General features: G+C 44.5%; 1 protein-coding gene across 2 annotated transcripts in view; it reads left to right on the top strand.

Moving 5' to 3' along the window:
* The first annotated feature begins 4,603 nt into the window (after positions 1 to 4,603).
* The window catches only part of FGFRL1 (fibroblast growth factor receptor like 1), a 250,084-nt gene continuing 231,120 nt past the window's right edge, over positions 4,604 to 23,567 (top strand). The window contains exons 1-2 of one of the 2 annotated variants that reach the window (XM_048849165.2): positions 4,604 to 5,355; positions 7,355 to 7,464. In XM_048849165.2, the coding sequence (XP_048705122.1) occupies positions 7,404 to 7,464 (61 nt within the window). In that variant the 5' untranslated portion in view covers positions 4,604 to 5,355; positions 7,355 to 7,403. Of the gene's footprint in view, positions 5,356 to 5,923; positions 5,977 to 7,354; positions 7,465 to 23,567 lie in introns of those variants that run through there. The other variant, XM_075128117.1, reaches the window with a different exon arrangement.

Raw genomic sequence — 23,567 nt, 5'->3', positions numbered from 1 at the left:
GATGCCCCATTTGTCCACCTGTCTGTGACTTTTTCTGTGCGGCCCCTTCCTCCTGGAATGTTTCTCTGAATTGAGTAGTCAAGTCACTTACCTTCCCCCTCATTCAGTGCCCTCCTTAAGTGTCCACCTGGGATGGAGAAAGCATGCTAGTCTAGAGCAAGGGAAATGGGGCAATGGATTTGGGGTCTAGTGCATAACTTTGGATGTGCCTCACCTTCACCTGCACATGTGCTCCGGCAGCTGTGGTTACAAAAGCTGACGGTTCCCACCTCCCCTCCGTGCTCTTGCAGAACGCCCTCATGGAACTGGATGGAGGGGCTCTTGAAGCAACCGCTGCCAGTCCATGCTTCTTTTATGTTCTCTGAGCCCAGAGCACTCAGCTCAACTGGGAGACAACAGACCAACCTGCACGCAGACCTTGTCGGTGCAAGTCCAAGATCACTTAGAGATTAATAGCACCAAGATCACTTAGAGATTAATGAGTCTGCTGCAGCCTTAGCTAAGGCCCATGTAGCTTTTAGCTCATGCAGTAGAGGCTCATGCATTTAGCTCCAGAGGTCCCAGGTTCAAGCCCGCCCGCTGACGACCGGGATCTGTCAGCATTATGTGTGCATGCTCTTCCTTCAGTTTAAGAGTGCCTTCTATCCACTTAGCTGAAGTTTTAAGGAATTGCACAGATGAAGCCTTGTGCATCCCAAATGCTGAGTAGCATTGCAGTGAGTGGAGCAGGGAGGGAGAGAGAATATACCCAAGTCAAGATGAGGGACTAAAAAGAAGAATGGAGATATAAAAAGATGCAGGTAGGAAAGAAGAGATGAACAAATTAAAAGAGAGCCCATGTCGTCTGTTCTGGAGCTGGGGATGAGTTCTTGAGGGATACAGATTGACCAGACCATTACAGCAAAAACAAAATGTCTGGGCATTCCTGGTCTACAAGGAGCCCTTGAGAACAATTCAGAAGCAAACTGCTTGTTACTTTTCCATTCCAGCCAGCCAGAGCAAAGTACTTTGCTGCTTAGTGTCCATTTTTGTTTACTGGCCTAAGAACGTTGTTTTCTAGCAGACTTGACTCAGGACAACCTGGACAGAAGCAAACTTAGGCAGATGACTTTCCCACTGTCTAATGCAGGGGTGGCCAACCTGAGCCTGGGAAGGAGCCAGAATTTACCAATGTACATTGCCAAAGAGCCACAGTAATATGTCAGCAGCCCCCCATCAGCTCCCCCATCCAGCTTCTAGCGCCTCCTGCCCACCGGCAGGCCCGCCAATCAGCGCTTTCCCCCCCCCTCCCTCCCTCCATCCCTCCCCGCACCTCCTGATCAGCTGTTTCATGGCATGCAGGAAGCTCCATGGTGGGGTCGGGGGAGCGAGGGCATGGCAGGCTCAGGGGAAGGGGTGGGAAGGGGTGGAGTGGGGGCAGGGCCTGTGGCAGAGCCAGGGGTTGAGCAGTGAGCACCCCCCACACACTGGAAAGTTGATGCCTGTAGCTCCAGCCCCGGAGTCGGTGCCTATACAAGGAGCCGCATCTTAACTTCTGAAGAGCTGCATGTGGCTCCGGAGCCCCAGGTTGGCCACCCCTGGTCTAATGATTCAGCCATATATAGTCTGGCTGGAGAAATGCAGCTCTCTGTAGATTTCTTTATTTAGCAGCAGGAGATTTTGTTGCTGGTAAAATAGGATCTGTGTCAATTGAGTAAATTCTTTTTGTTTTATTACAAACTTCATATTTATTTCCTCATCCGAGCATTGGATCAGGGATGGATAGAAACTGAAAACACCTTCTTTTCACCTTCTCACATAACTTCTGATGATTGTAGTGGATGTTCTGGGTCTGTGAGGAGGAAGCACAATCTAGTGGCTAGGACTCTAGCCTGGGATTCAGGAGACCTGGGCTCAGTTTCCTGTTCCATCACAGACTTCCAGTCTGATTCCAATGGAAGTTAGGCACCTAAATACCTTTGAGGATCTGCGCCTCTGCCCCTTAGTTCCCCATCTGCAAAGTGGGGATAAGAACCTTTAGCATGTTGTGAGGATAAATACATTACAGATTGTGAGATCCTCCGATACAGTATTGAAGGCCATTCGAGTACCTTAGGTTTGTGTGTGTGCAGTGTAGGATTGGATTCTTCACTGGTTTAAATTTTTTAAAAGCTCATAATATAAAATAGACATAATGGCTTCTGTTTTGCTGCTGTGTTTGTTTAGGCTCATTATTAAATCCCTTTGGCTCGTATTGATCATTGAGGACTCAAGCTATGTTGTTATTGTTTGTATGACTGCAGTATGTAAGGCCTCAACCGAGACTGGGGCCACACTGGAGTGTACAAATATTCACTAATAGACAATCCCTGCCCCAGCCTACACAGACAAAGGTTGTGAGAAAGGAACTATTATTAGCCTCATTTTACAGATGGGGAGCTGAGCCTGAAGCATAGAGAGACTAAGGACTAGTTTATACCATGGGGTAATGTGCTCTATGAAGATGTGATTTCTAAAGCGGATTAATTGGTCTGTGTAGACCCTGCTGGTGTGCTTTAACACAGTGCTGTTTGAAACGCTAGGGAACCTGTACTGCATACCAGCAGTGTCTACATGGACCAATTAGTGCGCAGGACATGCGCTTTAGAAAGCATAATCCCACAAAGCACATTATACCCCCATGTAGACAAGTGCTTAGTGACAGGAAGCCTGGGATGGAGCTAAGATTTGAACCTAGAACTCCTGAATTCTAGTCTAGTGCCTGACCCACAAAACCATTGTTAGATAATAGGAATACTGACTAAAATATTCTACTCCCTATCATCTTACATGAATGGGAGTTGAGGGCATTATGCACTTTGCAGGATTCTGCCCTTGATTTGAGTGGAACTTGGCATGGGCACAGAGCAGAGCTGATTAGTGGATCAGGCCTTAGATTGCAAAATCTTTGTAGAAGGGGCTTTGCATTCTTTTTGGTAAAGAACCTACGACTTTGTGGTCATTATATAAATAAATAAGACAAAACAAAGAAGTTCCCTACCTATTTAGAGCCCAAATGTTCTCTCTTGCTGGTGTACATCAGGAGTAACTTCATCAAAGTCCAGTGTGTAAATGTGGTACTGTATAAAAGAAATGAGAGAGAATCAAGTCAATTTATGTCCAGTACTGATCTTCAAAACTCCCTATGAAGCCAGTAAGGATCGTACTGTTATTGGCTGATACAAGGAACAGCCCATCTGGGATATTTCAAGTGAGTGAGATTTAATAATAAAATAATGACAATAATATATAAAGTATACAAAGGAGACTGCACGACAACTTCCTTTGTTTCTGGTTTGGTGTTTTATTTTTTTAGTCTGTTTCTTGAATACATTGATTTTGTATATGGAAATTTGATTCTGTCAAGAACTGCCAAGCTAAGGCATTTAATAAAAAACGAGTGCGATTTCATAATCGTAATAACAGAAAACAGATTAAATGGACATTGTAACAGCTCCTTGGTTTTTGTTTAGGATCCTCCCTGTATGTGTTCACACTGTAGTGGTATTAAAACTTTTATTTGCTTCCAAGAGGAGCAGCTATGCTTGGACATTTCAAATTAGATTTTGTAACAAATAACAACAAGAATAATGGCAATAGTTTTCTCTGTATGTAAAGCTTAGCTGTTAATACTGTTTTTCCCTTGGCTATTGTTTAGTTTACTTTGTGAGCACTGTTGGATTGATTTTATATTATTTGGTGTAAGAGAGAATTATTTGGTGTAAGATGGGAGTTTACAACTGAGTAGCATTTAAAAGTGAATAAATAATCATAACAGTTAATATATGACAGACATCACAAGAGCTTATTTTCCTTTTTTTTTGTTTAGTCTCATTCTGGAATGAGTTGGATGGGTGCTCAGAGATTTATGTGCTTTCAAGAGGAGTTGCCAAGATGATCTGTCGGACAGACAGACAGACAGACAGAGTGGAGTGGAGTGCAATTAGATAGAGGTATGGATTGTGGTAGAGAAAGAGAGAGAGATAGGTATGGTGAGAGACTATCTGTCTGTCTATATATCTGTCTCTCTTTGTGTACCACAATGCAGGTCCATCTAAATGAACACTCCTCTCTCTGTCTTTCTAATTATCCTCTAGATTGTTTTTTTTTAATTAGTCTCTTTCAAACCTAACAAGAAACAATCAGGCCGAAGGAGGAGTGAAAATGTGAATGTCCCATTAGCGAGAGAGACAAGATGGGCAAGGTAATATCTTTTATTGGCCCAACTTCTGCTGGTGTCTCATTGGCACACAGCTCTGAGCCTTTCAGCATGGCCAGAGGCAGGGAGATTGCCACCAAAGGAAGGCTCAAGTGAGTGCTAATGGATCGGGCAGCTGGGTGGAGCTCTGAGCTGGGGAGAGTGGGGAGGAGACAGCCAGCCAGCCAACCCCCTTACTTGGGCTGGACTGCAGTGCCCGGGGAACCCACAGCTTCCAAGCCCCGGCCCCAGCCAGCTCCTCTGCAAAGGGTTAAAGGGAGCCTCAGCCTTGAAGAGGGCTGGAGGGAAAGGCGGAGGGATTAACTTGATTGGTGAGAAGTTTGTAGCTGGGCGGTGCCGGGCCGCCCTTACGGCTCTGCGCTCCCCCCAGAATCACAAAGCCCTGCCGGGAAACTTGCTTTAGCGCTTGTTCCTTGGCTTCAGCTCCCCCGTCCCCGTAAACGTGATCCCGGCTCAGAGGGACCCAGGGCGGCATCACCCCGGCATCCTGCAGCTCAGAGCTCCTGCGCTCCCGGGGGATCTGTCAGAGCCAGGGCTGCAGATTCCTAGCCCACCAGCCGCCCGCCCGCTCGCTCACTCGCACACGCACCCTGGCCCGGAGCTGCCGCTCGTGCACAGCGGGGAAAATACAAGTTTTCTCTCCCCTTGACTTAGCTAATCGCGGAGAGAGCCCTGCGCGCTGCGAGCGCCTTTTGTGGCAAAGTGTTTTCTGGTGGGAAGATGGTGGCTTGAGACTTGGATGCTTTCATGAACGCCCTGAAGGGGTTGTAGGTAAAGGGACTCCAGACCCTCAGGTATATTTTGCATTGTGAGTTTCCTTTTAAAAACAACACCCAGCCGACAAACAAAAGAGCCAAGAACGGCACACATCCCCAGCGAAGGAACCTGCTTTCTTAGCGCTTGCCCTCCCTGCCTTGCCAAGTTGGGGGCTGTCAAAGTGCAAAGTTTGATTGACCCCCCCCCCCGCCGCCGCCCGACTGCGGAAGGAATGAAGCTGAAATGAAAAGGGGCAGCCCATGGGACTGGCTAGAGGACTGACTTTCCCGGATTGCCATTCAAAGGGATCTGTTATGATGGGGCAAACAGCGCGCTGTTAAGTACCCGCGCTGCAAGTGAAGGTAAGTGGCTCGCTTAGCCTCCAGGAAAATGAAATAAGGAAACTTAGCCGGGACAGTTGGTCGAAGTCCCTGGGTCTTGCTGAGGTTAAACACGACGCGCGGGAAGGGGCTGGGGGGCTCGCAGGCGTTAATGAATTAAGAAGTGAGTTCACATCTGCCCTTGCAGCGAGCTAGGGCGCACCGGTACCTGCCCCCTGGAGCCAGCCGCCCCAGCCAGAAGGCAGGAGGCCGGCGGGCTGCTCCGGCACTGCGCTGGTGTCATGTAAGGAGCCGGGATTAACGTTAATGATTAGTCAGAGCTCTCTGCATTTCGGGCTGTCCTCGGCGCTGGAGCGGCTCCGCGGGCAGGGGATGGCTGCGCGGCCCATGTGGTGTTACACTCCTCCCATGGGTGGGCAGCCGGCAGAAACTTTCCTGTTACCCTCCCAAGCGCTGCGCTCGCCGGCCTTCCGGGGAAGGAAGAGGCACACGAGCGATAATTACCTCGCGAGTCATCAATACACGTGTGTGTCTGCCCAGGGGAGGCGCAGGGTCCATCTGCCTTAGACCTCACTGGCTCTGGTGCCTTTGGCCAGGGGCGAGGGGAGGTGTTTACTTGAAAAACGGACAGGAAAACCCCTGGTCAGTTTCACGCTGGATGTTTGAAGCCTGGTTTCTTCTGGCTGGCCAGAGAGATACAGCATCACAGGACTGGAAGGGACCTCGAGAGGTCATCTAGTCCAGTCCCCTGCACGCATGGCAGGACTAAGTATTATCTAGACCAGTATGGGGAAGTGCTGGGAACTGCACCCCTCTTTTACAGGGCTCACTGACTAGTGGGGAATGGGGTCAACTGTGGGGTGGCATGGTCGCACGGGCCCTGGACCAAGGCTGTGTGCCTTCCTGACTCCGGATGGTGGGGCTGGGAGGGTAAGGGACCGTCACTGCTCTGCTGGGTTGGTTTGGGAAGCACAGTTTCTGCTGAGAGCTGGTTACCTCTCCCGGCATGACCTGTCTCAGGGTCCCTGCTGTAAATAATATATTAACATAAGAGCAGCAACCAAAATAGCCTTTCTCTGAGATGCCTCACTTTGCCTTTGCAAGGTATAAACATTTCTGGATTGCTTCCTTCCCCTTCCTTGCAGAGCAGTTCTGTAAGATGGAAATGACGGTACATGATGTGTCCCTCTACGCTCCCCAGGTGGATTGATGTGAACTCATGCCTTGGGCAGAGATTCCCTCCCACCCCCCAACAACCTCATTTTACCACCTTAAGAATTTGTGGTGCAAATTTGTAAGCTAATGGCAATGTGTAATTATTTGGTTTGTTGGATGCTGTACATGGGTTGTTGTGTGTCCTGAGGGCATAGAGTGTTTAAATCAGGGAGTTTACAAGAGTGAGGAATTCAGATAGTGTTTAGAGAGTGAGAGTTTTAGGAGGCGAACAGAGTGTAAGTAAAGTAAACCTGATCTACTTAGATTTTTTTAAAAAACAGATATTAGAGCAGCTAAGGATATTCAAGGGTGTGAAACACAAGCTTGCAGTAGGACACACCTTTGGTGTAAACCAAAACAAGCCGTGCTTGAAAGGAAAGGAGGGTTGGGGAAATGAATTGCTGGGAAGTAAAATTCAGCACTGAAGGAAATACACAAAGCTGTAGCGTACCCACGTTACAAGCAATGAAGCAGAAAAGCTAAGTTCTGTGGGTGGAAAGGATAGATTCCTTTTTTCAGTTCCTCCAGAAGTTTTTAACCTGCTATCTTGTTTTATGGCCACTCACTAATGTTTGCTTGCGTACAAGACTGGTTCTGTACAAGATACCAAGAAAAGTGCTTGATTTATATCAGGCAAGAGCGAAAGGTTAGGAAAGAGCAAAGTTTTACATGCTGAATGCAAAAGACTGAATTATAAATATTTATAATTGCTGGTACAAATTTTGTTTGCTTTACTGACGCACTGAGGGTTGTTGTTTTTTTTTAAATTCTCATCTCCCCCCCCCTTTCTTTTTCCTTCCTCCAGGTTTGAAAGATCAGAAATCTGTACAATACAGACGGAACCAGTTTTCAAAATGGAATTCCAGCTTGCGCTCTTTTTTGTAGGGATAATTGCATTTTCTGATTCAGCCCGAGGTAAGGAGAATGAGCTTTATGCAGCCTTGGAAATGGTTTGTGGCTTGTGCCTTTACATTTGCTCCAGTTGTGCTCATGTTCTTCCAACATGCTATAGTCCTTTTAGAGACCAAATCATGATATTTCCTTCTGCATAGAATCTCCCTTCCCCCTCGTCCACCCACACATGCATTCCTCCCATGGCACATTTTGTCAGTGTTGACCGTGATATCGCAACTCGGATGCAGGATGGTCACTTTTTGGCCAGTTTGTTAATTGCAGGTGAGCTCTTTGCTTTTGTCGTTTATGTGTAAAAATACACAGTTGGCTTTCAACTTTCAGTGTAGGGTTAAAGGAAAACAATTGCATTCCTTTGTGGATCAGGAGTGCCTCTCCCCTCCTGTAATCCCTCCAAACTCTGCCCTGTGTATTCCCAATAGCAAACTAAACAAACAAATCCATTAACTTCCCAAGTGACAGACAAATGACAGTTCTCAATAGCTAGCACATATTTTAACACTGGGACTCCAGTAGATGATCAGATTTCAATAAACAGGTTACCCGACCAGTGGTGGATTGAAAAACAATGACCTAGAAGTTGAGGTAAGGGAGGAGAGGGTTTTGTATGAGAAGATAATTTAACAAAAGCTATGGGGTCAGAATACAGGTTTCAGAGGGGTAGCCGTGTTAGTCTGTATCAGCAAAAACAACAAGGAGTCCTTGTAGCCACCTTAGAGACTAACACATTTATTTGGGCATAAGCTTTCATGGGCTAAAACCCACTTCATCAGATGCATCCATTACTTGTCCTCAGCATTAGTTTAACACCATGGCTCTCAGCCTTTCCAGACTACTGTACCTCTTTTAGGGGTCTGATTTGTCTTGCGTACCCCAAGTTTCACCTCACTTCAAAACTACTTGCTTACAAAATCAGACCTAAAAATACAAAAGTGTCACAGTACGCTATTACTGACAAATTACTTACTTTTTCATTTTTACCATATAATTATAAAATAAATCAACTGGAATATAAATATTGTACTTACATTTCAGTGCATAATATATACAGCAGTATAAACGGTCATTGTGTGAAATTTTAGTTTGTACTGACTTTGCTAGTGCTTTTTATGTAGCCTGTTGTGATGAGTTGATGTACCCCCTGGAAGACTGTGTACCCCTAACAGTACATGTATCCCTGGTTAAGAACCACTGGTCTAACATACCTTTGCCAGTGCTGTCACGTTAGCCTTGGAAAGTCTGAATGATAAACCACTCTCTCAGTCTAACTGATTCTCTACTGGTCACAAAGGAGAGGACTGCATTGTTCCATGAGAATGGTTGTATGTATTTAGGATGTAGATTTGCCCCAGCTGCAATCCCAAACACTGTCGAAGAAGCATAAATTGCTGAGCAACCATTAAAAATGCCCAGCGCAAGATTATGTGTTGCTTAGTTTACAATTTAAATATTTAAACTTGCTATTAGTTCTGGAAACCATAACTTGCCAGAAATATGTGTGTGTGTGTGTGTGAGAGAGAGAGAGAGAGAGTGAGAAAGGGGATAAAAAGCATTGCTATAGAAACTCAGAGCTTGATTAATGCATTGTTGTTGTTTTTTCTTGGCATTGACTCCCAAGTAAATACTTTATGGAGGCAGAAGCACTGTAAAATGATTCTGCTGGAAGCTGAATGAAAAGGAAAACAGTGTATAGCCTTTAAGACCTGAAAGTCTAAATTCCAGGCATGGTTTACAATGGAGATCCAGTTTTAAGTTGTAGGCAATGGACAGGAGTGTTATGAATTAATATGACCTCGTGAATGTATATTATTCTAATAGACTTGAGTACCCAGTGGAGTTCAGTGAGAAATCTTGAGTAGGCTGTATACCACAAAAAGATTTTGTCTATTTTCTGCAGTGTTTTGAGTAGAGTATTTACTGCTTTATTGCTAAATCTTCTTTAATTTTTGTTTGTCTATCTTGCTTGTATTATTTTATTGCACTTAAAATATAGTATGCAGCTTTAATGACTCACAGTGCTGTGAACGATTGTTTTGAACAGAAATAACACAAAATTCACAGCTATGATTTCAAACCAGATCATATTTTTGCATTTGTAGAGGTTACCTAGACATAGTGTAAACTTTGTAAGGTTACATTGTCTGGTGAACAGACCTCTTTACTGCTCCAGACAAATATGCTCTGCACATGGTGAGAGAGACAGTCTGATTGTTTAAATGGCATAAAAATGTGGTAAATTACTGTATAGTGGCCAAAGAAAAAGAATATAATCCACTTACCTTCTGATGTGGAGAGAGACAAATGGAGCAAATGAAGAAGAAAGGTGTCATTACAAGAAAAGCAGTGGCAAAAAAGGTAACACATTTAAGGCCTGATTCTCCTCCCACTAAAATCAATAGGATTTTTGATTGTGACGGAAATGGGAGTAGGATTGAGGACTTAAACACACAGAAGTGAGAAACAGAAATATCTAGAGCTCTGAAACCTTATTCGATGCTGTGCATTTTCCCTTATTTAAAACACACCAGGATAATGTTTAGACTTTTTGAAATGTGCCCCATTTGTAACATGCCCGTGGATTTTTTTTTTACGGTGGTTAAATCACTGCAGATATATAAATATTACTTGTTTCCGTCATGGAGGTTTTACAGACAACCCAGTGGATGAATCTCAGGTTGAGGATATTCGGATATTTCTTTGAAGCAGGAGGGGACTCTTTTCGCAATTAATGTGTGTCCTGATTGTAGATTGCATGCATGTAGCCCGTATCGTGGCCAACACTTTGCAACATGGGTTGCTGTATGCTATATGGATGCCTGCCTGCTGGTGGGAATGGCGAGCACTCATCACCTCTGGATGTGGAATGAAGTGCCTAAATTTTGACATCCAAGCTTGAAGATTTAGGTTAACTTCTTTTAAATGTCTCATGAAAGCATTAGGTAAAAGCAATGTAATGGTGCTACAGTGCTAATTCCACGATTCCACATTGCATGCTGTGTGATCATGGAATTAAGGCCTGGATCATAATGCGTTTGCACAAGAGGGCAGAGTTAAGGCTGCTCATGCAACTCTAACTGGTATTTCCTGGCTTGTGAGCGCTTAGCTGCGATCTTAATGTTCCATTAAACTTTACATTATATTCTTTTACTCTGTATTCAGATAGCACCTTTCCTGGTGAAGGATCCCAAAGGACTTTGTGCCTGTGGCCTTATCCTGCAGTCTTCATGCTAACTAATCTGGGGGTTTTGCTAGCATCACAGCTGCAGGAGCTGGCTGTGCATCCTTCCTGCACTATTGAAATACAGGGGATTTCTGCGGTGGAGGATGGCAGCCAGCTGACATGCAGAGTACACTCCAGGAGAGGGGAAGGTTTGGCTAAAGAAACCAGGGTAAACCTGAACTCTTACGAAAGGTGCTGTGGGATTTTTAATTTCCATGAAGAGTAGGGACCAACTCAGTTTTTAAGGGTTCATACAAAAGAGTCCTTGCAAAGTGAACACATGGAACTTCATTTTTCTGTTTGGCAGTATGAAAGGCCAGCTCTCCCTAGCTAGGGTTTGAACCTGTGCTTTCAGGGATCTAAACTTAAAGGTTTTAGCTAAGGGCATGTATGGAGAATACCTACCTACTATATCCTTGCTTATCTGAGAGACCCTGGGCTATTTTTTAAACCTAAATTCCTTCCCATTCTGGTGTCATTATTCACTTTAAAATTGTCACTGGAATTATGATTTTGGAATAGCTATTTCAGTATAATTCCAAGTGCAGACAAGCCTTTGGTCGTCCCTCCCCTTTGGGGCTAACGGTAGTACAGGGATGCTCCTTATGTGTGAAAGCCACTCTTGTGTGCATGTAGCTTGAGTATTCAGGTTCTGTGCAGGCAGGATGCAGAGGGGATGAAGAGACAAAATCTACCCCCCAGGCTAAGGGCAAGGTATAGAATAGCAGCCTCAACCATTTGCACCAGTTGTACTGGTGTTATCCTCACTGGACCTATGCTTATACAGACCCCCTTGCTGCTACTTTGAGCCACCCCTCATTCTGTCCCCTTTGTGACCTTCTGTGCCTACTTATGTGGGTGCAATGTGGTATACCAGCACCTCTTTGCAGCTGCTCCATTCTATGCTCCCCATGCAGCCCCTGTGATGGGGATAACTGGTGCCTGAGAACCTTATGTGGGCCCTCTCCCCCAGGAGTGAATGCTGCCCTGTGTTAGTAACCTTTAACGAAATGAACTATCACAGTGTGCTCCTGCTTCTGCACACCACTGGTTGGATACAGGTAATACAATCTGATATTTTCCTGCTTATGGTATCTGAGTGACACACAGCGCAATATTTGTTCCAAATCTGTCAAGTTGCCATCGTATTCGCCTGGGTTACCGTATATAGTAACACAAGGGTGCACTTGGCTTGCTACAGTAGTTTAAGCACGATTTCATATGGTATGTTTAGAAGTTTTTGGTAAGAGCAGTAACAGCCCTTCCTTTGTCCAGTAAACTGATATTCTTATTGAAACTTACAAGTTTGGACATCAGTTTTATTTTCGGTGCATGGGGGCATACTGCTATAACTCCTTTCTTTTTTCTTTTTTTTTTTGTGATACATGATTTTAAAAAATAGCTGGACTCTGACTGATGCATGACTTACAATAAGTTCACTACTTGTGCAATTTAACTACGGCAACCTCAAAATTCACTAGGCTGGCACAGATATTTATCACATGTCAGTATTTGACACTTGTTCTTTTAAATGTGGGAAATATGGGTCTTGAATGCTTGAGGGTTTTCTTTTCAGGGAGATGGTTCTTAATACCAGGCAATATTTTTACCATTAAGTTCTCGAAACGTAATGATTTATAAGAGTGAATAGTAGTTAATGCTGATGATATAAATAGGACAACCGTGGTCTTCTGTTGTAAAGAGACCGCTATACCATGGTTCATCTTAGACTTGATTATTATTTGGACATCTTTCTTTTTTCTTTCTGATGGGAAAGGAAAGCATATAGTACCTGATTCAGATCCCATTGACGTCAAAGAGAGTCTTTCGATTGTCTTCAATTGGCTTTCAATCAGGTCTATCTGCACAAGAACACTCTGACAGCATAGCCTATACCTACCTATTATATATCCTTGATGATCGGAGGGAACCCTGATTACTTTTCAAACCTAAATTTCTCCTCTTTCTGGTGGTGTTATTCACTTTAAAATTGTCGCTGAGTGTAAATATAGAACACAAAGTGTGTCAAACTGGAAGTTAAGCATTGATTTATTATTATTATATTTTATTATATTTTATTATTTTTTAATTTATTATGAAATACAGAAAATCACTCCAATGTGTTAGGGCTTTTAAGAGGTTTTATAAGTTTGTTCCCACAGTGTGCATGATGTTCAGCTGCTTGGACCTTCCTTTGGAGAAAAAAAAAAATCTATCATTCTTGTGATGCAGAAAATAAATTTTAAAGTCTGCCTTTTATGCATAAAAGTAATTTCAGTATGCCTAGGAATTATTTTCCAACATTCCCTATATAATTCTTTGTTCTGGAAAGACAAATGTTGAGTAAGTAGCACTTTCTAATTAATGAGTGCCTACTTTTAAAGGTGTGAGAGCACTGTAATGAATTTAGCAACTATGGACCGAGCGTTTTTCTTTATTTTTTTTCTTTTTGGGTGTCAGTTGGCCCGGTGAGTTGATTTACATCAGCTGAGGATTTGGTCTTTTCCAAGTCGTCAGCTTGCACAGTGTGATAAACCCTGAACATACTAATGCAGATGTATATAGAGTAGTTGCTATTGAACATGGCAAGTAGAGATATTCACCTTTTTGTTACATATTTTGTGTTAACTGCTGGAAGAGGAAAATCATTTCCACCAAAGGGGAAAAAAAAAAAAAGACACAAAGGTTGTCTTTTTACTGCTTTGAAAAAAAAAAAATTCTGAAGTCATTGCTGTATTTATTCAGTTTGAGTAGTATCAATGCAGCTTTCTTTTTTTCCAAAGATGTGAAACTCCTACTTGGGTCTGCAGTGGCTTGTAAAATCACCCTGTTCAAAAGGTCTGCTTTCAAATTAATCCCAATATTGCAGTAGTCAGTGGAAACACTCCTCCCCCCTTTTTTAATTAACCTGTTCATTTTATTTCACTCCTCAGAGTTTGTCTTTCGTCTGACCTCCTTCTTGCTTTCTAGTGGGGCAGTTGTGCCGAAATGTATTTGATCTTGTTTTGAATATTTTCGTTTGTATTTATATTTCTTTTCTTTTGTGAAGCTGGCCCTGTAACCCAGGATCTTTGCTTGGATCTTTCTATAATAAACATGTCTCGCTATTAATTTAGCCGGGCTGACCTGTCCTGTTTTGTTGTATAGAGGTTGAAAGTTTTTGTTCTTATAAGGGAATTAAAAAGAATAAAACATAAAGAAGCTGATTGTAAGAGTGGCAAAGAGGAGAGAGTCCATTACAAGCACCCATTGAATCTGCTTCTGTAGCCCTTACTCACATGAGTATCCCCATTGAAGTTAATGAGGTACTTGCAGGATCAGATCTTCGGGCCAGGATGCTGTTGTAGTGGGAAAGTTAGAAATGACTAAGTTAGAAAGATACAACACATCTGCTTTGACTTATAAAGGCCAGGTCCAGAGCCCATGGAAGTCAATGGAAAGACTCCCAATGACTTCATGGGCTTTGGATCTGGTCCTTAAAGAACTGTCCTATGCAGATTAATTGTGATGCTGACACTTATACAAATCCACTGCTTTTTACAGCACATAGCTCCATTTTACAGCAGTGTGAGTACAGGGTTTTGGATTGCTGTTGTGTGCTGTAATATATTTGTACGTGGAGAGAGAAACTCCAGCTAGAGCTGCATTTCTTTTCCCAGAAGATGCACCGTTCTCTGCCTGTTGCTAGCTTTGGTGGGCTGGAAGGCTAAGAGTATGATGTAGTATGTGCCGTGGGACTGAAAGCAACTTGGACATTCTTTGCTTTAACTTCAGGTCAGCCTGTGGGGGTTTTATTCCAGAAGAGTAAGTGACAAGGTGGGTGAGGTAATATCTTTTATTGGACCAACTTCTGTTGGGGAAAGAGACAAGCTTTCGAGCTTACACAGAGCTCCTCTTCTTGTCTGGGAAGGGGAAGCAACGCGGCTACAAGAAGACTGCAAAGAGAAATGTGTGTCATTCTGAGGAGAGTGTTGCAGGGTGCAGAGGGGCTGGATACTGTTGTGAAGGCTTATTTAACAAGTCAATGTATGCCATTTGCCATGGACTCCGTTCTCATCTCTCCAATTTTTCCCCTTTCGAGTCAAATAAACATCAGGTGCCTGGAGTTTGGTTAGTTGCCCTGATTACACAGTCTCTGCATTGTATTGCAGTATCCAGCAGTGCTGTGAATAACCTAACCTTTTTATTTCATCAAAACCACTCCAATTTTCAGGAAGAAATCCAGCCAATAACTCCAGGCTACTTCTGCCATTAAGTGTTCAAACTTAATTTTCAGCTGCACTAAGGGTAGAAAAATGTAAATTGGGAACAGAGATGTCTTGGAGAGGACTAATGTTTCTCTTGATTTCTGCACCCCTCAGCCCCTCCTGGATAGCTGTTGAAGGAAGAGTGGTTTCTGTCTTGGCAGGAACCAAAATCATTTCTCTTTGTGCCTGATAAATTTATTTCATGAAAGATTTACACAATCTTGGGTATCCTGTCAAGTGATTGAGAAGTGAGTAAAGCATGAAGTGTCATAAACTAGATGCCTCTTGGGTTCTGTTGACTTTGGTGAGTATTTTTGGAGTTGTCAGTATTTATGCACGTTAAATTAGAAGAAAACCCAAAAACCTGTGGAGGGCAGACAAATGCCGAAATACATACAATTTTTTAAAAGCCCTCTGTTTTATTTGACTGTTGTTCAAGTTGATTCATATTTTCCTTGACCAGGTTGCTCGTATTTTATGTGCCCAGTGAATTGACTCCTGTGAGAATTCTGGTGAAACAGTACTTGGTCTGTGATCCTTGGTTCACATTCTTTCCATTACTTATCCATTCAGGTAGACTCAGCTTTCAACTGCTCTGAAAAGTGCCTCTGTTTACATGGCATCATGGAGTTCAGTGAATTTCAAATTGAGTATTGCTCGGTATACAAGTAAGAAAACGGTTTTAACTGAGCATCATCCCTGCAGAATCAGTTTAGGAGCTGAAAGTCAAGCTGAGTTCTTTCAGACTTTTGCAACATCTCCAGTAATCATGACCCAGCTGTTATAAAAGCCTGGTGCAACACCCATTGAAGTCAGTGGAAAGAAATGCGAAAGAGACAGAATCCAAGGTTGGTTAACAATTCTGTTGATGATGCATGAATGAATCAGAATAGGGTTCTTCCATTGGCTTGCCCTGCTAGCAAGTGTTAGAGCCCTGCATAGAGATTGTGAAGTTCTGTTTCAGAGTAACAGCCGTGTTAGTCTGTATTCACAAAAAGAAAAGGAGGACTTGTGGCACCTTAGAGACTAACCAATTTATTTGAGCATAAGCTTTCGTGAGCTACAGCTCACTTCATTGGATGCATACTGTGGAAAATACAGAAGATGTTCTTATACATACAAACCATGAAAAAATGGGTGTTGACCACTACAAAAGGTTTTCTCTCCCCCCACCCCACTTAGGGATAGCTCAGTGGTTTGAGCTTTGGCCTGCTAAACCCAGGGTTGTGAGTTCAATCCTTGAGGGGGCCATTTACGGGTATGGGGCAAAAATTGGGGATTGGTCCTGCTTTGAGCAGTGGGTTGGACTAGATGACCTCCTGAGGTCCCTTCCAACCCTGATATTCTATGATTCTAACTCCTGCTGGTAATAGCTTATCTAAAGTGATCACTCTTCTTACAATGTGTATGATAATCAAGGTGGGCCATTTCCAGCACAAATCCAGGGTTTAACAAGAACGTCTGAGGAAGGGGGGTGTAGGTAGGAAAAAACAAGGGGAAATAGGTTATCTTGCATAATGACTTAGCCACTCCCAGTCTCTATTCAAGCCTAAGTTAATTGTATCCAATTTGCAAATGAATTCCAATTCAACAGTCTCTCGCTGAAGTCTGGTTTTGAAGTTTTTCTGTTGTAATATCGCAACTTTCATTTCTGTAATCGCCTGACCAGAGAGATTGAAGTGTTCTCCGACTGTTTTATGAATGTTATAATTCTTGACATCTGATTTGTGTCCATTTATTCTTTTACGTAGAGACTGTCCAGTTTGACCAATGTACATGGCAGAGGGGCATTGCTGGCACATGATGACATATATCACATTGGTGGATGTGCAGGTGAATGAGCCTCTGATAGTGTGGCTGATGTTATTAGGCCCTGTGATGGTATCCCCTGAATAGATATGTGGGCACAGTTGGCAACGGGCTTTGTTGCAAGGATAGGTTCCTGGGTTAGTGGTTCTGTTGTGTGGTTGCTGGTGAGTATTTGCTTCAGGTTGGGGGGCTGTCTGTAGGCAAGACTGGCCTGTCTCCCAAGACTTGTGAGAGTGTTGGGTCATCCTTCAGGATAGGTTGTAGATCCTTGATAATGCGTTGGAGGGGTTTTAGTTGGGGCCTGAAGATGACGGCTAGTGGCTATTATTTTCTTTGTTAGGCCTGTCCTGTAGTAGGTGACTTCTGGGAACTCTTCTGGCTCTATCAATCTGTTTCTTCACTTCCGCAGGTGGGTATTGTAGTTGTAAGAGTGCTTGATAGAGACAAACACCTACAAGATCTCTGTCTGAGGGGTTGGAGCAAATGCGGTTGTATCGCAGAGCTTGGCTGTAGACAATGGATCGTGTGGTGTGGTCAGGGTGAAAACTGGAGGCATGTAGGTAGGAATAGCGGTCAGTAGGTTTCTGGTATAGGGCGGTGTTTATGTGACCATCATTTATTAGCACTGTAGTGTCCAGGAAGTGGATCTCTTGTGTGGACTGGACCAGGCTGAGGTTGATGGTGGGATGGAAATTGTTGAAATCATGGTGGAATTCCTCAAGGGCTTCTTTTCCATGGGTCCAGATGATGAAGATGTCATCAATATAGCGCAAGTAGAGTAGGGGCGTTAGGGGACGAGAGCTGAGGAAGCGTTGTTCTAAGTCAGCCATAAAAATGTTGGCATATTGTGGGGCCATGCGGGTATCCATAGCAGTGCCGTTGATTTGAAGGTATACATTGTCCCCAAATGTAAAATAGTTATGGGTAAGGACAAAGTCACAAAGTTCAGCCACCAGGTTAGCCGTGACATTATCGGGGATAGTGTTCTTGACGGCTTGTAGTCCATCTTTGTGTGGAATGTTGGTGTAGAGGGCTTCTCCATCCATAGTGGCCAGGATGGTGTTATCAGGAAGATCACCGATGGATTGTAGTTTCCTCAGGAAGTCAGTGGTGTCTCGAAGGTAGCTGGGAGTGCTGGTAGCGTAGGGCCTGAGGAGGGAGTCTACATAGCCAGACAATTCTGCTGTCAGGGTGCCAATGCCTGAGATGATGGGGCGCCCAGGATTTCCAGGTTTATGGATCTTGGGTAGTAGATAGAATATCACAGGTTGAGGTTCCAGGGGTGTGTCTGTGCGGATTGACTCATGGTGGCAGGTGTGAGTTTGTTAACTCCACCCAGGATATAAGGGAGGTGGGGACAGGGAGTCCTGGAGAGAAATCCAAGGGACAGTCAAAGTCAGGGAGAAAGTTGAGGCTGGGTTATGATGTATTATTGTTCTTGAGTCCCCAGTAAAACCAAATCCAAAGAGAGGAATTAGCCTTCAGACTAGCTCAGTGTGTGTGAACTCTGTTGAAGATAAGGTATGGATGTAACCCATTCACAACTATTAGTGGTGTCCCTTTTCATCCACATTCCAGCAGATACTACCCACCGTGGTGTATTATTATCCACATGGATAGACATCAGTTGGCTGTGAATAGCCCCTAAATACCCTGTAGGAATGGCCCTGTACAAAATTCTTGTCATGGTGGTTTGTTGGTCACAGCAGCAAATGTGTTATTACTGCCCTGAATGACTTTGAAGCCTTCCCATGCCTAGACACAGTTAAAGTCCAGCTGGGTGTGCTGGGTGAATGGGGAAGAAAGGTGCAAGTCAGAGGGAGGAGGAGGCGGGGCCAGGACCAAGCCACACTGGTCCACAGAGCTGGCCAGCCACACTGCAGGAAGTAGGCTGCACTGTTCCCCTGCACATTAGAGATCTGGGGGTGAAGTTGTGCCTTCCTGGGGTACAATTAATGGGTTTACCTAAATTAGGAAGAAGGGGGAGACCTAGGGTTAGCTAAATCAAGGTACCCTGCATCTACATGAGGGAAAAGGTCATTGTTAGGATCTCTGGATGGTTCGTTAATTAGTCCGACATTTCAGTGAAATTGAAGCTAAGGCTGATGTGTACACAATATTTAAAGGACACACTCATCATGGTAAATCAGTCCATGCCTGTGGCTCAATTTCTTTGAGCAGAAATGACCCAATTCTGCCTTCAGATTCACATGCACAACTCCTATTTGACAGAGAAATAGTCTGAAGGGACTTAGAGAGATAAGACATTGGGTGAAAAATAACTAATTGAGATTCAAATTGAGTAAGAGCAGCCTCGTTCATGTGGGGGAAAATAATTAAAAATGCACGTTTGCAGTGGGTAGAAAAACCTGGTGAGGTGTAATGCTGAAAGAGTCCTTGTAGTGAGAGTGGGCAGCACATTAGATATGAGTTGATAATGCAGTCAGGCTGCAAAATTAAAAGCCGGTGCTGTTTTGAACTGCGTACACAAATATCAGGGGCTGGGGGAATTGATTTAAGAGGAAAGATTAAGAGAGCTAAATATTATTGATTTGGTTAAGCAATGACTAAGAGGGGACAGAAGTCTACAAGCATTTGAACTGTGAGAACAACAAAGGGGGAAGGAATAATTAATATTAAACTATTTAATAACAGAAGTAACTTCCTGACAGTGAGAGGTACCATACTGTGGAACAGCTCATGGAGGAAGTGATAGACCTTCCATGGCTTGAGACTTAAAACTGGACTTGGCAAAGCTCTAATAAATGTAGTGGAAGGGAGATTCCTGGCTTGGCATGGACTAGCTGATGTAACAGAGGGGTTGGCAGACTTTTTCACAGGTGACATCAGCTCTCAATAGGTTGTCTTGTGGGCTATTCTGCATTGACTGGACCTCCTGTCCATGATCACACAAGATCCCAGTGGCTACTGCAGCAACTGCTTACTCAGAAAAGTATTATATCAGGGAGTATCCAATGCATTTGAATGTAGTTTAGCAGCTGGAAACTAGGAGGAGAGCTAGCACCATGTGACCAGACAGCCGTAGACCACCACCAAATCTTTTGCAAACTACCGTGGTCTGGAACATGGTGTGGGAGCCTTCTGCTCCAATACGTGTTTTCCATCTTTAATATCCGTGGGCCAAATTCTGATCTCAGTTCTCTTTGGATTCAACGAGAGTTCTGCCGTGGAGCTGTGAGTAGACTTTGGCCTTATGATGCTACTGGAGAGCAGAACTGTGCCCTCAAAGAGCAGGATGCATTTCAAATTTCCACTGTTTGGTGTCAAGCAGTGGGAAAAGGCAGTGTGATATACGGGAGTTAATGTAAAAACTATTGTAACAGGTCCTGGCTGATGGACTCCATTATTCCTATTTGTATTCACAGTCAATCAGAAACACAGTATGGCCCATGCTAATTTCATCAAGGATTAGAGTGGGGTTTTCTGCTCAGCATGTCCCAGACGGATGTGTGTTTCCTGATTTTTTTTATTTGACTGGGACTAATAAACACATTATGAATTCATCTGCATATGCATGGAAATGGTTTAGGGTGGGTGAGTTGTAATTGGTGTATTTATTTTTCAATCTGGCACCTGCTGCATGTTTGGGTCACCTGTTCACCATCTATCCTTTTCTTGCTCCAGACAGAGACAAATGAATGATAGTCAACATGGGACTCATTGTCTTAGCTGCAGGGGAAAGGACAATGTGGGAATTGTTAGATATCTTACCGTCATGATGAATGACCACATGAGGGCCTGCTCCTGCTTGCTTCGTTCAGGCAGAACGCCTAGCCCCACCAGAACTGAGGTCAGGGTCCCGCTTCTCATGTCTTCAGTCAGTGGGAGTGTTGCCTGAGCATTGCATGTAGAACTGCCTGGTGCTGGAATTGCACAAATCTCCCTGTGATGGGGTGCAATGTGGGGGGGAGGGCCCAGACCGTTCTGCCCAACCACCCTCCTTGGCCCCGGACCAGAGCTAGAAATTTGGCATGGCTGTCCCTCTGTCAAGACGAAGGTGCAACTGGACCAGATTTGAACAGCACTGTCACCCCGTGCACCAGGTCACAACGCCACTTCCCCATTGGCACGAGGTAGCCCAGCCCCCAGGGGGAGGCAGAGCAGGGGGCACCAGGAACCCCCAGTATCCAGAAGGGTGGGAGGATTGGATCCAGGCTGTTGATGCTTCCTGGGGAAGCAAAGATGCAGAAGTAGGATGGGGCCTGTGGCATGCAGAACTGCCTGGCCTCTGGTGGGGATGGTGCTCTTCTGTCTGACCGACCCTCTGGGTAAGAGTTCAGGGCTGGGGGTGGGGTGGCAAGACCACAGGGCTGGGGGCAGGGGGGAGAGTTTGGAGCCGGGTGTGGAGAGTCTGCATATGCGTGGAGAGTGTGGGGAGGGAAGAGTGCAGGGTTGGGTGCAGAGGCAGCATGAGAGACCTCAGGACTGGGCATGGGGAAGTGGCAAAGGCAGAGCGCGGGGCTGATGGGAGGGGAGATATCCCGGGCTGGGGGCAGTGGGGAGAGCTTGGAGCTGGCTGTGGGGCATGAGGAGGGGAGTGTGTGTGGAGCTGGGTGCAGGGGCAGCCTGAGAGAGCTCAGGACTGGGCATGTGGGAGAGCTCGGGGGAGTGTGGGGTAGGGAAAGGAGAGTTCTGGGCCCCCTCCTTAGGAAAATTCTGGTTGCGCCTCAGTCCCTGTGTCAGCTGGATCACTTTCTAGCAACCAGTGAAGTAGCAATAAGGGGGGATGCTGGAGTTTGATCTGCCGCCCTTATTCCTATGAGTAGTGCTATTCAGATCAACTGCACGGCTCATGTGGATCAGAATCAGTCACAGAGTCATAGAGTTTAAGGCCGGAAGGGAACACCAGGTCATCCCGTCTGACCTCCTGTATATCACAGCCCACCAAAGCTGCCCAGCACCCGCACGCTGAACCCAACAACCAAAATTAGGCCAAAGTATTACATCCCCCAGGAGACTAAACGATTGTGTGCCACAGGCAGGGAGAGCAGGAGTGACCAAGATGCACCAGTGGCTGAGGCCCCTGTGATGCCAGGGAATTAAGTGAGATATTCCAGATGAACCTGGCGAGTGACCCACACCCCACATCAGAGGAAGGTGAAACACTGCCAATGTGACCTGAGGTAGAATTCCTTTCCAGCATCCCATATGGTGATGAGTCAGACCCTGAGCCTGTGAGCAAGGTCCAAGCTGAGAGAGAGAATGCTTGGTGCCACCACAGAGCACTGACTCACCCCCTTCAGTGTCCCATTTCCAGTCCTAGTCATTTCTGATGCTACAGAGGAAGGAAATGAAGGTGCCCCGTCCATACTCCTGTTTACTTCATTGGGATGATTTGGGGAACAGTCAACATGAGCAAGGGGGAGGGACATAACCAGCTCACAAGATTTGGCCTATAGCTATATGATGCTTATTCCCACTTAGTGAGAGTTTCTGGGAGAACAATAGTACTCTCCTTCTAGATAAAGTCAGGCATAGGTGCTGGAACTAAGGGTGCTACCACACCCCCTGGCTTGAAGTAGTAATAACAACCCAAATACCTGGTTTCTACCTTCTGCAGCCCCACTATGAAATCTGTTCCAGCACCCCTGAAGTCAGGAGAGAAAACTCATCGCTCTGAAGACTGCAGAGTAGCTAAGTGGAGTTTGAGACTTATTTTCTTTTATCCTAGAAAATCCAGTAAATCCAGTAAATTCTTTCAGTGTGGTCTTCTAAGAGTTTTTCAACTTAGTCTGACTTGCAGATTATTTGAATGCCATTATAAACTAGGGGTCAAGCAAGTTAATTCCCAGAACAGTGTGCTGCCCTGTTTTCAAACTGTGCTAATCAGAGTTTTGAGTCAAAGCGTGGTAGTTTGCTTAGTGAAATTATTTTCCTGTTAGAAAATTACAAATCGGCTCTGACTGTCCATATTGGCTTCAGTAACAGGAATGCTTGAATCACATGTGGAGAAAAGCCCCAGAATGGAGTAACAGCAAACCATTGCACAATGGAGTCTGATTCCTTAGCTCCCAAGTTCTAATGTGAGAAAAGAGGCTGTCTATGAAGCCTTACACCCAACATTGTTACAGTTGCATTTATACCTCCATCGGGATTAAGGAAAGCTGTGTGCAACACATCTGAGCCGTAAAATAAATGTCCTTTTCTAAAAGAGACATTTGGTTGAGTTGTTCAGTTACCCCCTCCTCACCTTCTTGTAATTGACTCTTGTTTACTTTTTTCCTCCTCCTTTCCCCAAGTTTATTACCAGTGTTTGGCCAGAGGAAATGAATTAACATAATTTACTGTTTTTAAAACAAGACACATTCTGTGCATGTATACACATACACACTCACTCACTCACTCACCCCTTCACCCTCCCAGCGCTGTGCTAAGGAGCATGTTTACAGAGTCTGGGTCCATTTAGAGAGAACAATACCCTGATTATGGAATGCAGCCTTCTATTCACAGAAACCCGAAGAAATCATCAGTTTAAAGGAGCTGCTGCCCCTTGAAGGTACATGCAGCGTGAGCTGTTTAAAAAAAAAATCAATCTTTTGTAGACACAAACTGCAAGCATTGTTCTCAGCGGAAGTTGATTTAGGGGTTGTGGTGGGGAATGGTCTTGGTATAAACTCAGTGCCAAGTTTGAGATCTACCGCCATGCAAAGCTTTTGTTGTGATTTCTAATCTAATTTCCAAGCGTAAATAATAGTTGTGAGATCTCATGGGGGAAGTGACCTGATGCTTCCTGATCTGGCAAAGTGCTTGGTGCTGGCAGCATAGGGGGAAAAATACTCGTAATTGAACCCAGAAATATTTCCTGTTTA

Source organism: Caretta caretta, chromosome 4, assembly GCF_965140235.1.
Source record: "Caretta caretta isolate rCarCar2 chromosome 4, rCarCar1.hap1, whole genome shotgun sequence".
In the NCBI taxonomy this organism is placed as follows: Eukaryota; Metazoa; Chordata; order Testudines; family Cheloniidae; genus Caretta; species Caretta caretta.
Note: the sequence above shows the minus strand (reverse complement) of the source record. Positions and strands in the feature narration are given on the sequence as shown.